At 38.3% G+C, this 13,015-nt stretch overlaps 1 protein-coding gene across 3 annotated transcripts; it reads right to left on the bottom strand.

Annotated features, from left to right (window-relative positions):
• Window positions 1-1,414: 1,414 nt before the first annotated feature.
• On the bottom strand, window positions 1,415-12,740 carry DIMT1 (DIM1 rRNA methyltransferase and ribosome maturation factor). Of its 3 annotated transcripts, XM_061129716.1 has the most exons (12): window positions 12,515-12,740; window positions 12,093-12,166; window positions 9,970-10,056; window positions 8,199-8,260; window positions 8,021-8,114; window positions 7,883-7,932; window positions 6,971-7,094; window positions 6,239-6,331; window positions 5,361-5,425; window positions 4,686-4,749; window positions 3,382-3,488; window positions 1,415-1,942 (listed from the first exon to the last, which is right to left on the bottom strand). In XM_061129716.1, the coding sequence occupies exons 1-12, from the start codon at window positions 12,591-12,593 to the stop codon at window positions 1,900-1,902; spliced, it is 942 nt and encodes a 313-aa protein (XP_060985699.1). In that variant the 5' UTR covers window positions 12,594-12,740; the 3' UTR covers window positions 1,415-1,899. The 3 variants fall into 3 exon arrangements, with proteins under 3 accessions (XP_060985699.1, XP_060985700.1, XP_060985701.1); XM_061129717.1 differs by lacking the exon at window positions 12,093-12,166 and having other exon boundaries at window positions 12,515-12,734; XM_061129718.1 differs by lacking the exons at window positions 12,093-12,166; window positions 12,515-12,740 and having other exon boundaries at window positions 8,199-8,262; window positions 9,971-10,044.
• Between the last annotated feature and the right edge of the window lie 275 nt (window positions 12,741-13,015).

Genomic DNA, 13,015 nt, shown 5'->3' with positions numbered 1-13,015 from the left:
GTTTTAGAGACAATTTACTTCAATACAATCACCTTTGTTTTGGAAGGAACTCAGGTTTTCTTGCAGCTGTGAGATATGTTCTACTTGTGTTTATTTCAAGGAGAAGAGGAAGAATGGAGAACTGTTAGTAATGACCTTACAGAGGCTGTTTAAAAAGGTAGTTTCTGAGCCTAACCAACCTTCAAAGGGCATAAAGAGATACGTGAATTTACTCATTTTAAGCACAACAGATTAGTCTTAATTATTTAAATTAAAAGGGTACTATCTGTGGAAGGCCTCCTGAAGTTGAAATACACTGCCTTATACTATATAAAGGCTTCATTCTGAATAGCATTCAAGGTATATTAAACATCAGTATCAGAAAGGATCTTAGTAGTATAATCCATTCCTTCTGTTTTACAGATAGGGAAATGTGAAGGTTATAAAAGGGACTAAAACTCAGCACGCAGTTCATAGGAGGACAGGGAAATAAGAGGGAAAGCTGAATTAAATCTTTAAAGATAGAGATGGTACAAGTAAACTTTGCTAAGTAGTTTTGTGAGATTAAAAAAAACCTCTTATTATGTACTATTTATGTACAAAAGTGGCTTTATGCAGTAGCTATTTAAAGAATTAACTTAAATTTTTTGGATCTGGATTAAACGTTCTTTACTTTCTCAGACTTGAAAGCTGATATCCCTATTAATAATTAAAATTAACTAAAAATATACATTATTTTAGTTATATAGGAATGTTTAATATATAACTTTGAGGCCAGATTTCTAAAAAATCTGTTTAGGCAAACAGCCTAGCTTTCCTTCTAGGTTCACTCGCTGTATGGATCTCTGTTAAAGTAATCTGGAGATATTCCTTCTATTAAATTAGGTATAAAGAAAACCAAATGTCACTGAAAATATTTTTATTAATTTCCTTATATAAATAAAATAGTCAACTACTATAATTCTTTCTTAAAGGGCATTTACAATATTGAATATAATATTGATAATGATTTAAACATTGTAGCTAATTAAGACTTATTTATGACATCTATTGAAATTTTTAATTACCCAGAAATCATGAATCTTGGGAACCTGTGGTTGTGGCAGAATGGCTGGTTGGGTTGGTTTGTTTTGAAATTGAAGAGCAGAGATTTAACTTTAAAGTCAGTTTTGATTTATAAAACTCTTTGAAATTTTAAGTCTATGACTGTCTCCCCAAGAAAAAAATCATACAGTCTTATAATTCATTTCATTCCAGTTGAGATGCTCATTTACAAGGAATGCCCAGAAGTGATACATGCCTGGCACCATGTGGTGGCGGCAGCAGGCTCAGGCTTACCCAAAACCCTGATGGAGCCTGTTAACGCTACAGGATTGCTAGAGGTAGGCAGGGACAGAAACTGGACAGGAAAACGGAAGGAATTCGAGAAGCAAAATAACATTTTAAGACAACTGCTTTACTGTATACACATGAATAACAAGAAGAAAGGGTATGGGGAATATGTGACTAAACATTTTAACTTTTTTATGACTTGAAGGACAAAGGCCTGAAGAGTTAAAAGCCTAAAAAAGGTTCTCACAATAATATATAACACAGAAAATAAAAGGGAAACATCTTTATACACTGTTAGAAATAACTTGAAGTGTAAAGTTGTGCGTATCTGCGGCTCTTGAAGATTAGTATCACCCTGCCTTGTATTATATATTAAACCAAAACAAAAAAGAGCAAAATACAAAGAAACCTTGACACTTAGAATTGACTTACTTTCTTAAAAATTCAGAGAAATAAATGGTGACAACAGTAGTACATCAAAAGTAGTCAAGCACATAGTGTCCAAGCATAGCTCATTTTTTCAAATTATTAAGAATATATAATTCCACTTTTTTCCTTGAGCTTGAAAAACTTCTCTTTTTCAGATACCTAAGAAAAATGGATACCTTCTGCATTGAATCCATGTAGCAATCTGAAAAAAAAACCAAGTGGGATGGTATTGAAATGCTAGTTTGTAGTAAGTAACAATGCGTACATTGTCCCTATACCATGAGTTCTAAAACACAAATACTCCTAAGATGTCAGTAAAGAAACTTTATTCTTCAATTAAGTTTATGAGATGTATATTGGTTAAAGCCACCTCATTTTGGTGCCTCTCCTGTCGTAGCCTATATGTCTTAAGGCATGATGAGTTTAACTAAAATAATCTTAGACCTACAGTAACCCTGGCCTAAGAGCACATTGTTACTTGTTCCATTTCAACCTGGTAAATGAATGCAAAGCTATTTGGAATTAGAGATGGGGGAGAGATGAATGGCTAATCTCATGTGTCCTTTCTTCTCTCTGAGCTCAGTTATTCAGACTCAAATACTTCTCTCTGGATACCTATGTACTTATCAGATCACTGTTTTAGTAAGCTGCATGTTTAGTAACCTTGCAGAAAATTAATAAGAATGAAGGAAAGTAAGATGAAACATTTCTATTTAGACCTGCCTGAGATTATTTTCAGGATGGCCCATAAGAACCAACAAGAAGGGGTTAAGATTAAAGATAGGTACTTATGGATAATGTTCAACTCCTGACATTAACATCTAATGAAAACAGTAGTACTGCTAGCCTGCCAATAAAATATGTGTCATTTGTCTCAGCTACATACAACTGTTTCTAGCATAAAGTAAACCAGTGACTTTTATATCGATCTACCCTCCTTTTTTCAGCCTCTAGATCATGGAAGCTTTGAAAATGGATAAAGAGACAAAACTTTATGTTTTTTTAGTTATGAAATCAAAGTGTTAGTGATTAAAAACAATGAATCCAGGTCAATTATTACCTGGGTATTTGACACCTTACTCTGCTTTCATAAGATTTACTTGCTTAATCGAAGGAAAGGAAAACAAATTTTTCTCTATACTGCCCAGTTAATTATGACACTGTTCTTTCTTTTTTTACTTTTGGTGTGTAGAACTTGCCTCAGTCCATGAAATAAGTTACTGAACCAGTTAGAAATGATAACCAGATAACGATTGTAACTAATATTATTTCATACTTAAAAGCTATTCTTTGATTCTTCTACCTGACATGCTACTTTGAATAGACAAACTATTAAGACTATGAATGGGAGTTTGGGGAGGGGGCTGGAAGGGAGAAGCACGCACACCATAACTCACACTGTCACGGAGGTTATCTCCAGGCTGGGACTGTTCTTCACTTCCTGTTCTTAGAGAAAATGTTCATTCTGCTGCAGCTAACTAGCCTCCATCTTCTACACCAAATACTATTCCATGCCATGGAAGTGCTATGCAATAACTCCCAGGTAGCACCTTATAACCGCTTAAAAGCCTTTAAATCTCTAAATATGAAGGTGTCACAGTAAAGAAATGTAAACATGTAGTAAAAGGAAAATGTAGTTACCTGATGAAATCATCTATGTCCATGGAACGGGCCCGCTTGTCACTAAAACCTGTGCTGGTTAGGATTTGCTGTATTTTATCTGCTATGCTGAAATCTTCTGGTATTATCTATCAATACAAGATTCAGAATAAATGAACAACAGATCTTTAATGAAGTCACCTTGACTCTTTTTTTTTTTTTTCCCAGTTGAGTAAGTCATAAACAGTCACTTTATCTCTTCATGATAGTTTTGGAAAGCCTATCTGTGTCAATAAGACGTGCATCTCTTAATTCATTAAGTGGTTGATCTTCAGCACATATCAAATACTCATCGTGTATACTGCCCTATTTCTTCTTAGAAATTCTGAAACAGTTATGTTTCAGGCTTCGCAAAGTACTTCATAACATAATTAAAGCTGTAAATAAATTTTACAGCAATTGCTAATATCTTTTAAAAGTAACATTTTCTTGGCACAAATTTCATTAAACTAGCTAGCTAGTTTTTCTCAAAGATAGCCTCTCTAACCCTTGAGAATACTTCACACTTCACATTTTCCATCCAAAAACTTCTTAATCCAACTTAGTATTTCCTATGTAGGTGGTAGTTCAGAGACTGTATTCATAAAATGGAGGTAGCTATGCTACCGGTACATTAAATCACGTAAGAGCTGAGTGGGGAAAAAAAAAAAGGAAATTTCCTTTAATCTGCCACTCTGTTTAGATTGGAAAACTAAAAAGTTATCACACATCACAGTCATATATGGATGTCTATGTGTTCACACAACTAAAGAAAATGTTGCACAGATAATGGTAAAAGACATGAGGTTCACAACCAGAGCTTGCTATTTATCACTTGCTTTATTCTATTTCAATTTCTATTTCAATTCTATTCTAATTTCAATTTCTGAGTATTAAAAAAAGTCACTGAGAAAATGGTAACTTTGTAATTTCTATGTGAGCAACAAGCAAGAAGGGATGACCACAATTCAAAGGCCAGCAAATAAGTTTAAGCTGAGTAAGTTATACATGGTTAAAACTTGGGAGAAAATTATGACTCAACTGAATCTTTTTATAGCCAAAAGACAACAAACTGTCAGTAAAAAAGGATAGAGTATTCAAGGCTGCTCAGACACGTTCTACAGAATACACAGCAGCACTGAACTGTTAGAGTTGACGTTCTCCTGCTAGTTACACATGACATACTGTCTTAAGGGTCCTATGAAATGTTCATAACTAAGAGTTTTGTAATGATATATGAAACAGTAGGAAATGGACATTTTAAAACACAACAAATTATTGAAACAACAAAAACATTTTCTGCTTACAATATTATGGACCGAACAGTGAATTCTGTAGTTTTTTTCCAGTAGCTGTTGCACTGCACTTGACCTATATTACATAAAGAAATGATGTCACTATTATTCCAAACATCATAAATTTCCTTTACTGTAAGATTAAGCCTATGTTCCACATGGTAAAATTAAAGAACTAAGAAAGGTTGAATATTTAAAACTTCTGAAATAATCACAACTACTAATACTTAAACCTAATAGACATCTCTTACATTCTTAAGACGTTTCAGATTACAAAAAAATCTCAAAAATTAATTTTTTCATTGTGGCTTTCACCATTTTTTTGACCTTGGGCCCCAAACTGCTATTATATGTTTCCAAGTTAAAATGCCATGAATCTTTCAAAAGTGTGGAAGGGTCCATCTGTCACCTCATTTTTCCAAAGAAACACAGATGTGTGGGGTATAGTTTTAGGGTTTTTCCCATTTCTCAAAAAAACAAACCTGATCTAATCTAATTCCGAAGTCCAGGAACTTTTCTTCATTAAATTCTCTTGCCTCCTAAAGTACAAAATTAAAAGTGTGTCTGGACATGGATCATGTGTATGCTTTAGGGTAATACTGTTCAGGAAAATGACCAAATTTTAGTGCTTAGCACAGTATTTGAAGCACTGATGCCTCATATATCATAAATTAGTAAAATACTTACTTAAATGCAGCAGACAGTGTCTTGTTTTTCCTAACAAAGGTGATCCTTACTAGGCCATCCCATTCCTGAAACAGTAGATGGTATTTTCTTAGAAAATATTAAATCCCACCAATACCTAGTAGGTACTATTTTGTCTTAATATATAAAACTGAAAGCTTCTGGAGTGATAAAAATGTTCTATATCTTGATGTGGCTGGTTCACATATGCAAAAGTAAGATCTATACTTGATTTTCACACTTTTGTGCACCTCATTGACTATTTTACCCTCAGTTTTAAAAATAGAAAACATTTGTGCCACATCAGAACAAAGAACATTGTATTTATTTAAATCTAAGTATCATTTTCAAAAAACATGACTCAAAATAGATGCAATTTAGAATACAGCCTGTGTAATACACCCAGCTAAACCTTGCAGGAATAGCTGACAACCACACCACTGTCATCAGCTACTGGCCATATATGTATGTTTTTATCCAATGTGATTACAGTGAGGTTTTACATCAAGTCATCTGACTTTCTTCTCTTTAAATGGCAAAAATTATAATTCTGATTAAACCATGTTACCCACACTTTAACACAACTATTTTCATTTTGTTTCCCATGTCTTATTCAAATAGATACATGTTCTCTGTAGATATAATCTTCAGCAAACTGCAATGGTATTCTAATCTTTTTATCTTTTGCATTTTCCATGCTCTTGAGGTCTTCAACAACTATGTTGTGTCAAATAATTCCACCTATTCCATCATAGGATGTATTATAATTAATATTCTCCTATTTAGACATTTAGGTTGACTCATTTTGCTGCTGCTACAGACACACATCTTCCACCTTGGACTTTTTTTCCTTTTATTTAATGACCCTATTTTAACCTCACCTGAAAATTGATAGGTGGTGGTGGATTCTTAGGTTCTATCCTTACCACACTGGATTCCACCTTGGGTGGTGGTCTGAAGTTATTCTTTCCAACCTGTTAATCAGGAAATGTTTAAGTAGTCCTCTCAAAAACAACTTTAATTAGTAATCAGGAATTCCCTGCTGGTGCAATGGATAAGTGCCAATTCAGGGGACATGGGTTCAATCCCTGGTCTGGGAAGATTCCACATGCCAAGGAGCAACTAAACCTGCCAGCCACAACTACTGAGCTGGCATGCTGCAACTACTGAAGCCCACACACCTACAGCTTATGCTCTGCAGCAAGAGAAGCCACTGCAATGAGAAGCCTGTGCACTGCAATAAAGAGCAGCTCCCGCTCGCCACAAATAGAGAAAGCCTGCACAAAGCAAGGAAGACTCACTGCAGCCAAACATAAAATTTTTTTAAAAAATAGTTAACTATACATGCTCTCCTCAGAGAAGGCACAGCTAGATGCTCAGTGATCAGTTCAGTTCAGTTGCTCAGTCGTGTCCAACTCCTCACAACCCCATGAACCGCAGCACGCCAGGCCTCCCTGTCCATCACCAACTCCCGGAGTCCACCCAAACCCACGTCCATCGAGTCAATGATGCCACCCAGTCATCTCATCCTCCGTCGTCCCCTTCTCCTCCTGCCCTCAATCTCCCAGCATCGGGGTCTTTTCCAAGCCCCATCATTTCAACAAGTCACTTACTTTCATTAGATGGTCCACACGTGCTAACAGCTGTGTGTTAATTGACAGTCTGCAGTATAACTTATCTCCAGGTTTTGCAACCAGTCGGAGAGCAAATTCTCTTTGAAACATTAGTACAGCACATCTGAAAAGACAGCAGAAAGGAATAAAAAGAGAAAGGTCATTTTCAACTATAAATGTATTTTAACTTCAATGATTTTTCTTAGGTGGGAAACAGTAAATCAATAGCTGTGGTTAATAATAGTCCAGCTGGCCAGAAGGGAGGAGAACAGTTTCAGCCTGAGCTTTATTCCCACAGAATAAAGCTGGGTCACAGAATGACTCAGCTGTCTTTTTGATTTTCATTGTATAATGGCTATAGCTCTAACCCCTTGTGAATGTAAGCCCTCAATGATCAGATGAGAGAGTATTTCAGGTCAACAAAAGTTTCACGAAACTGTAATCACCGGGATGACATGAAATGAATGCCCTCATATATTCCATTCCATGTCATTTTTAAAAAAAAAAATGATAGTCATGGTTCATTAAGTTTACTTTGTACCTACTAAGGAGTTTTTGACCTGCAATTTGAAAAATCACTGCTACAGAGTGTACTAGAAACCAGTTAGCAGGACACTTAAGAATCTAGATATAAGAAGTGTGACCTGGGCTAAAGACAAAAGGATAAGAAAATACAGAAAGGCCATCTGGTCTCAGAAGCACGACTCAGACCACACCTCTCCCAAATAACTCTTAGCAACTGCTGAAGACTGTGGGACAGAGAGAGCAGCACACAGACTGACATTTTCTACAAAACAAATTCCCCAGTAGTTTTTCTACTGAATTAACCTTAACCTTTAGCTATCCATGTTCACGGCCTAAACTGTAATCTTTCTAAGATTTGGCAGTAACTTTAGTCTTCTTGTCACAAACCTGAAAAAAGGTCGGTGCAGCAACAGCTTGAAGACAAAAGGAGAAGAGATCTGGAAAAGAATTAACTGGTTATTTCTGAGAAAGACCCACCAGAAAACCATTTAGTAAATATAATGTTCCTACATTTTGAAAACATACCTGATAGGGCAGATTTGCCACACAAGCATCAAAGAATGGCAGATCTGTTTTTAACACATCACCCACCATTACTTGAAGCTTGCTGGCCAGAGGCCTGATAATAAGGAAAAAAAAAAAAGCAATTAGAACGTTGTTTCATGAGACTGAAATGTACTTTAATTGTATTATGTATACTCACGTGCCCTGAACTCTTTTGTGAAGTTCAGCTACTAGCCTTGGGTCAAGTTCACAAGCAATTACCTAAATTAAAAAAAAAAAAAAAACATTTTTTTTGTAGGTTAATTATGGAGAATAAATCTTTTCCTGTTATCTCAATAGGAACTTACGTTATTGAAATGAATTAAAATTCTTTTCCCAATTCCACCATCATTATTCTTCAATTGTACTCTACCAGTACATTTTAAAGAACTTATCTGAAGAGAATTTAATGAAGAGATGATTTTACAAAATGTGTCATGGGGGTTAAAGGAACAACAAAAAACATCACCCAGAAAAGTGGGCAGCCAGACTACGTGACCGTTCTACCCAAATACTTGACAGAATCACTGTGCTCATATGGCTCCATGCTTTTTAATTCAACTGATGATGAAAAAAAATACACAATATGTCTTTGCAGTAAATGTTCTTTAGAAGCATACAAAGCACTTGCTCTGGAATGAGTAAATCACTTCTCTCACCTACTAAGATCCAGAGCATATAGCACAGATAACTTCTCCAGTAAATGAAAAGGGATACCAGATAGGCTGAAATTTTATTTCAGTATAAGCTGAGGTTTTGCTGACTTCCAGGAAGACCCTGCCTACAGAGCAGATGTATGTGAGGTTTAGCCTGTTTAGCTCCCAGATCCATTCTCCAGCTTTGCTGTGCCTACAGGGTAATACAGTCCAGCTCCCTCGCCCTGTGACTTCTTGTTGGGCCAGGCTAATGGAAGGCATTACTGGATCCAAGCGGTGGGGTTGAGTACTTCCTAATGCCTCGCCGGCCTTGCACAAGTTCTGGCAGCGGCCGTGTCTGGCTATGAGTGGTCCCTGTCCCTGCTCTTTCTGGGCTTAGGTAAACACATTTCCCTCCGCCTGTCCCTTGAGGTTGCTGGATGATAACTGTTTCCTGCTGTTGCTAGTCCCTAGGTTTTTCACTAAATGTTTACTGGTTCCCTTAACATTCCCACATCTTGTCAATGGCCTCTTCACTGAACTCTCTTCAGATAAGTTCTTTAAAATGTGTTGCCTACATCCACCAGAAGACACAGCAATGATCCGATTTAACTGGAAGTGGATCCACCAAGAGACAAAGAAGGTACCAGCAGCAACCAGTCTCAGAGGCCTGTGCTAAATCTCCTCCAGCGTTCTAAGTCCAATAACTCCAATCCCCTTGCTTTGTTCCCCTGAGCCGAGAGGTGGTAGCTAGCTGCTCTTTTTAATTCTACTCTTGGGTTAACCTCAGTGTTTTATTCTCTTGGTCCTCTAACAACCATGTAATCAATTCCCTGTATTGAAGCATCCAGTATTGTTTGTTTTCCTGATTGATATACCCATATTTTTTCTTTTAATCCATTTTAAAAAATTGAGACATAATTGACATAAAACATGATATTAGTTTCAGGCATACAACACAATGATTTGATATGTATAACATTCATGACCGCATAATTACAATTTTTTTTCTTGTGATAAGAATTTTTACTCTATCAACCTTCAAATATACTACAGTGTTGTTAACTAGTCATCATAATGTCCATTACATCCCCAGGACATGTTTATTTTATACTGGAAATTGGTACCTTTTGACTCACTGCACCCAATTTGCTCATATTTTCTAAGATAAAGTCTCTAGCAAAGGAGCAAGAGTTACTGTTAAAATAACAGCAATTGATTAAAACAGATTTATACCTGTAAACCACCTGAGCTTACTCACATGATATCTGATACCAAACACTAAATCCTCTCTACCTTTTTTGCCTTTTCCAGCAACTTTACAGTCATATTGCCAGTTCCAGGTCCAACCTCCAGCACCACATCAGTCGGTCGTAAGGCAGCCTACAAGCAAGCACAACTACTTTAACTTTACAGGCACATCTGAAAACATAATTTAATGTACATCAGAATATCTTTACTCAAAAGTGCACAGTTAGGAGATCTTATTCTGACTCCATTTTTAGGAGACTGCTTCATGATCTATGTTTAAAAAAATTATCTCATTAACATCAGACACAAGTGGAAACTGAACAGCTCTAACTTGGGGCAATAGTTAGGAGTCAGAGAAGTAGGAACAGCAGTTCTAAGAGTGGCATTCTCCTTTCTGTCTTTGAAATGATTCCAACAGCATCTTGTTACCAACACTATTATCACTAGGTTCAAAATGGAAGGACCAAAATGATGAACCATAGCATGTTGTACTGGTATTTCTCAATTCCATATCCATGTATGGTTTCAGGGGTGCAGAAGGATCCAGAAATTGTGCACAAAAATTAATGTCAGTTCAGTGGTTAGGACTCCATGCTTCCTCTGCAGGAGGCAGGGGTTAGATACCTAGTGTGGGAACTAAGATCCCACAACCCTCAACATGTGGCAGAAAAAAAAAAGTGTATGTATGCACATAGCTGGAGTATTCTGTCCATAACTTTTAATCAGATAATTAATAATTTTTAATATTTAATAATTAATTTAAATTAAATAAGAATAAATTTAAAATTTAATAATAATTAAAGTCCATAACTTTAATCAGATGCAGAAAGGAATTCATGAGCCAAGAAGGTTAAAAAGCTAGCCAGTTCTCATTTTGCACACGACACTAAGTTGACATATCTTACCCAGGTAATGTCCTGTCTACAGCGCCAGGATACTTCCTTTGCAACCATGCAAGTAATCTGCACCACCTAGCGTTTCCTGTCCTAGCTCCCAATCATACGAAACAATAAGAAAACATCAATAACCCAATACTCTGAAGAGTTTACATGTGGCATTGCCTTATAACATACAGGTTTCTCTGGGGAACAAACTTCCAAAGGTGTCTGTTTAGATATATTTTTAGGGTTCAGTTCAGTCGCTCGGTCGTGTCTGTCTCTTTGCGACCCCATGAATCGCAGCACGCCAGGCCTCTCTGTCCATCACAAACTCCCGGTGTTTACTCAAACTCATGTCCATCGAGTCAGTGATGCCATCCAGCCATCTCATCCTCTGTCGTCCCCTTCTCCTCCTGCCCCCAACCCCTCCCAGCATCAGGGTCTTTTCCAATGAGTCAACTCTTCACATGAGGTGGCCAAAGTATTGGAGTTTCAGCTTCAGCATCAGTCCTTCCAATGAACACCCAGGACTGATCTCCTTTAGGATGGACTGGTTGGATCTCCTTGCAGTCCAAGGGACTCTCAGGGGTCTTCTCCAACACCACAGTTCAAAAGCATCAATTGTTCCACGCTCAGCTTTTTTTATAGTCCAACTCTCACATCCATACATGACCACTGGAAAAACCATAGGCTTGACTAGACGGACCTTTGTTGGCAAAACAATGTCTCTGCTTTTCAATATGCTGTCTAGGTTGGTCATAACTTTTTTTCCTAGGAGTAAGCGTCTTTTAATTTCATGGCTGCAGTCACCATCTGCAGTGATTTTGGAGCCCAAAAAAATAAAGTCTGACACTGTTTCCACTGTTTCCCCCTCTATTTGCCATGAAGTGATGGGACCAGATGCCATGATCTTAGTTTTCTGAATGTTGAGCTTTAAGCCAACTTTTTTTAGGGTTTGGAGTAAACAAAAACTAACAGTGACAGATGCTGCCTAGAAAAAGTGATTGGTAATAGAAGAAGAAGAATCTGGAATTAAACAAGTAGAAGTGTCAAGCTAATAAGTAAATAATCTACGGAAAGATAAAAACAATTTGGAGTCAGAACTCGAGACTCACAGAATAAAGCAAATCATATTGAAGGGAACTTGCGAATCCTACACAATTCTTTAATTCATTCAACAAGTATTCATACAGCATCTATTTTGTGTCAGGAATCCTTTCTGCGCTCAGATATTCCTAAAATCAAAATCAATAACCCAGTAACTCTCTCCCTCTCCTCTTCCACACCCACCTTATCGATAATGCTGTTAACAATGAGAGGATTTTTCAAAATATGCTGCCCAATCCCCGTGTTGAACATGAGTCCTGCAATAAAACATTAAATAGCCTTAATTTCCCAACTAAAAACATTAGACCGTCCCAGAGAAGAAGAGGATAGCTAGGGGACGTTATCCGCGCCAGCTAGGGGCGCCAAACGTCACGGTAAGGAGCCTGGATGACAGACTGTTTTAACTCCACCCCTTCCGCGAAAGAAAGTCAGAGGCGGCGCGCGGGGCCTGCGCTCGTGGCTCGGGGAACTCGGGAATCGCGCGCTCCCGGAGCGCGGGCCCCGACCGTTCTCACTGTCCCGGCCAGAACTCCGCCCTGGCCCCGACTCGGTCCTATCGGAAGTCCCAACCCAAGAGACCCCAGCTCTCTGGCGGCTGTCCCCACCTCCGGCGCTCTTCAGCTGCCCGCGTTGTTGCTGCCGCTCGCGACGGCGGCCGCTAGCCGCTGATTTGATCTTCGGCATCTCTGCAGGCAGAGAGCTCACAGGCCGAGGAAGTCAAGAAGGAACCGAACCGGCAACCGCGAATCTCCGCACCACGTGGGAATCCGCCGGCCCGCACCACCAGCACCGTATCGGGCTACGTAGGGGTGGGGCGAAAACACGCCCCTTGGTTTGCTCCGGGGTCCGCCCCCAGAAAGAGGGCGGGCCTTTGGAGCCCGATGGCCGCCGGGAATAAGCTCGGCCGCCGGGAAAGTCTAACCTCGGAAGCCTACAGATCCCAGAAGACACCGCGCTGCCGATTCTGGCAGTTTGGATTGGCTAGTTTAGAATCGCGGGCGGGGCCTTGTCCCTACAGGCACCAAGCTAGTTAAATAGGTTTGGGTGTGGTACCTCAAGAAGTGGAGGAAGCTTAAGTTACGTAATACAATTAGGCTTGTGGATGC

The sequence above is a fragment of the Dama dama genome, chromosome 25, assembly GCF_033118175.1.
Source record: "Dama dama isolate Ldn47 chromosome 25, ASM3311817v1, whole genome shotgun sequence".
NCBI lineage: Eukaryota > Metazoa > Chordata > Mammalia > Artiodactyla > Cervidae > Dama > Dama dama.
Note: the sequence above shows the minus strand (reverse complement) of the source record. Positions and strands in the feature narration are given on the sequence as shown.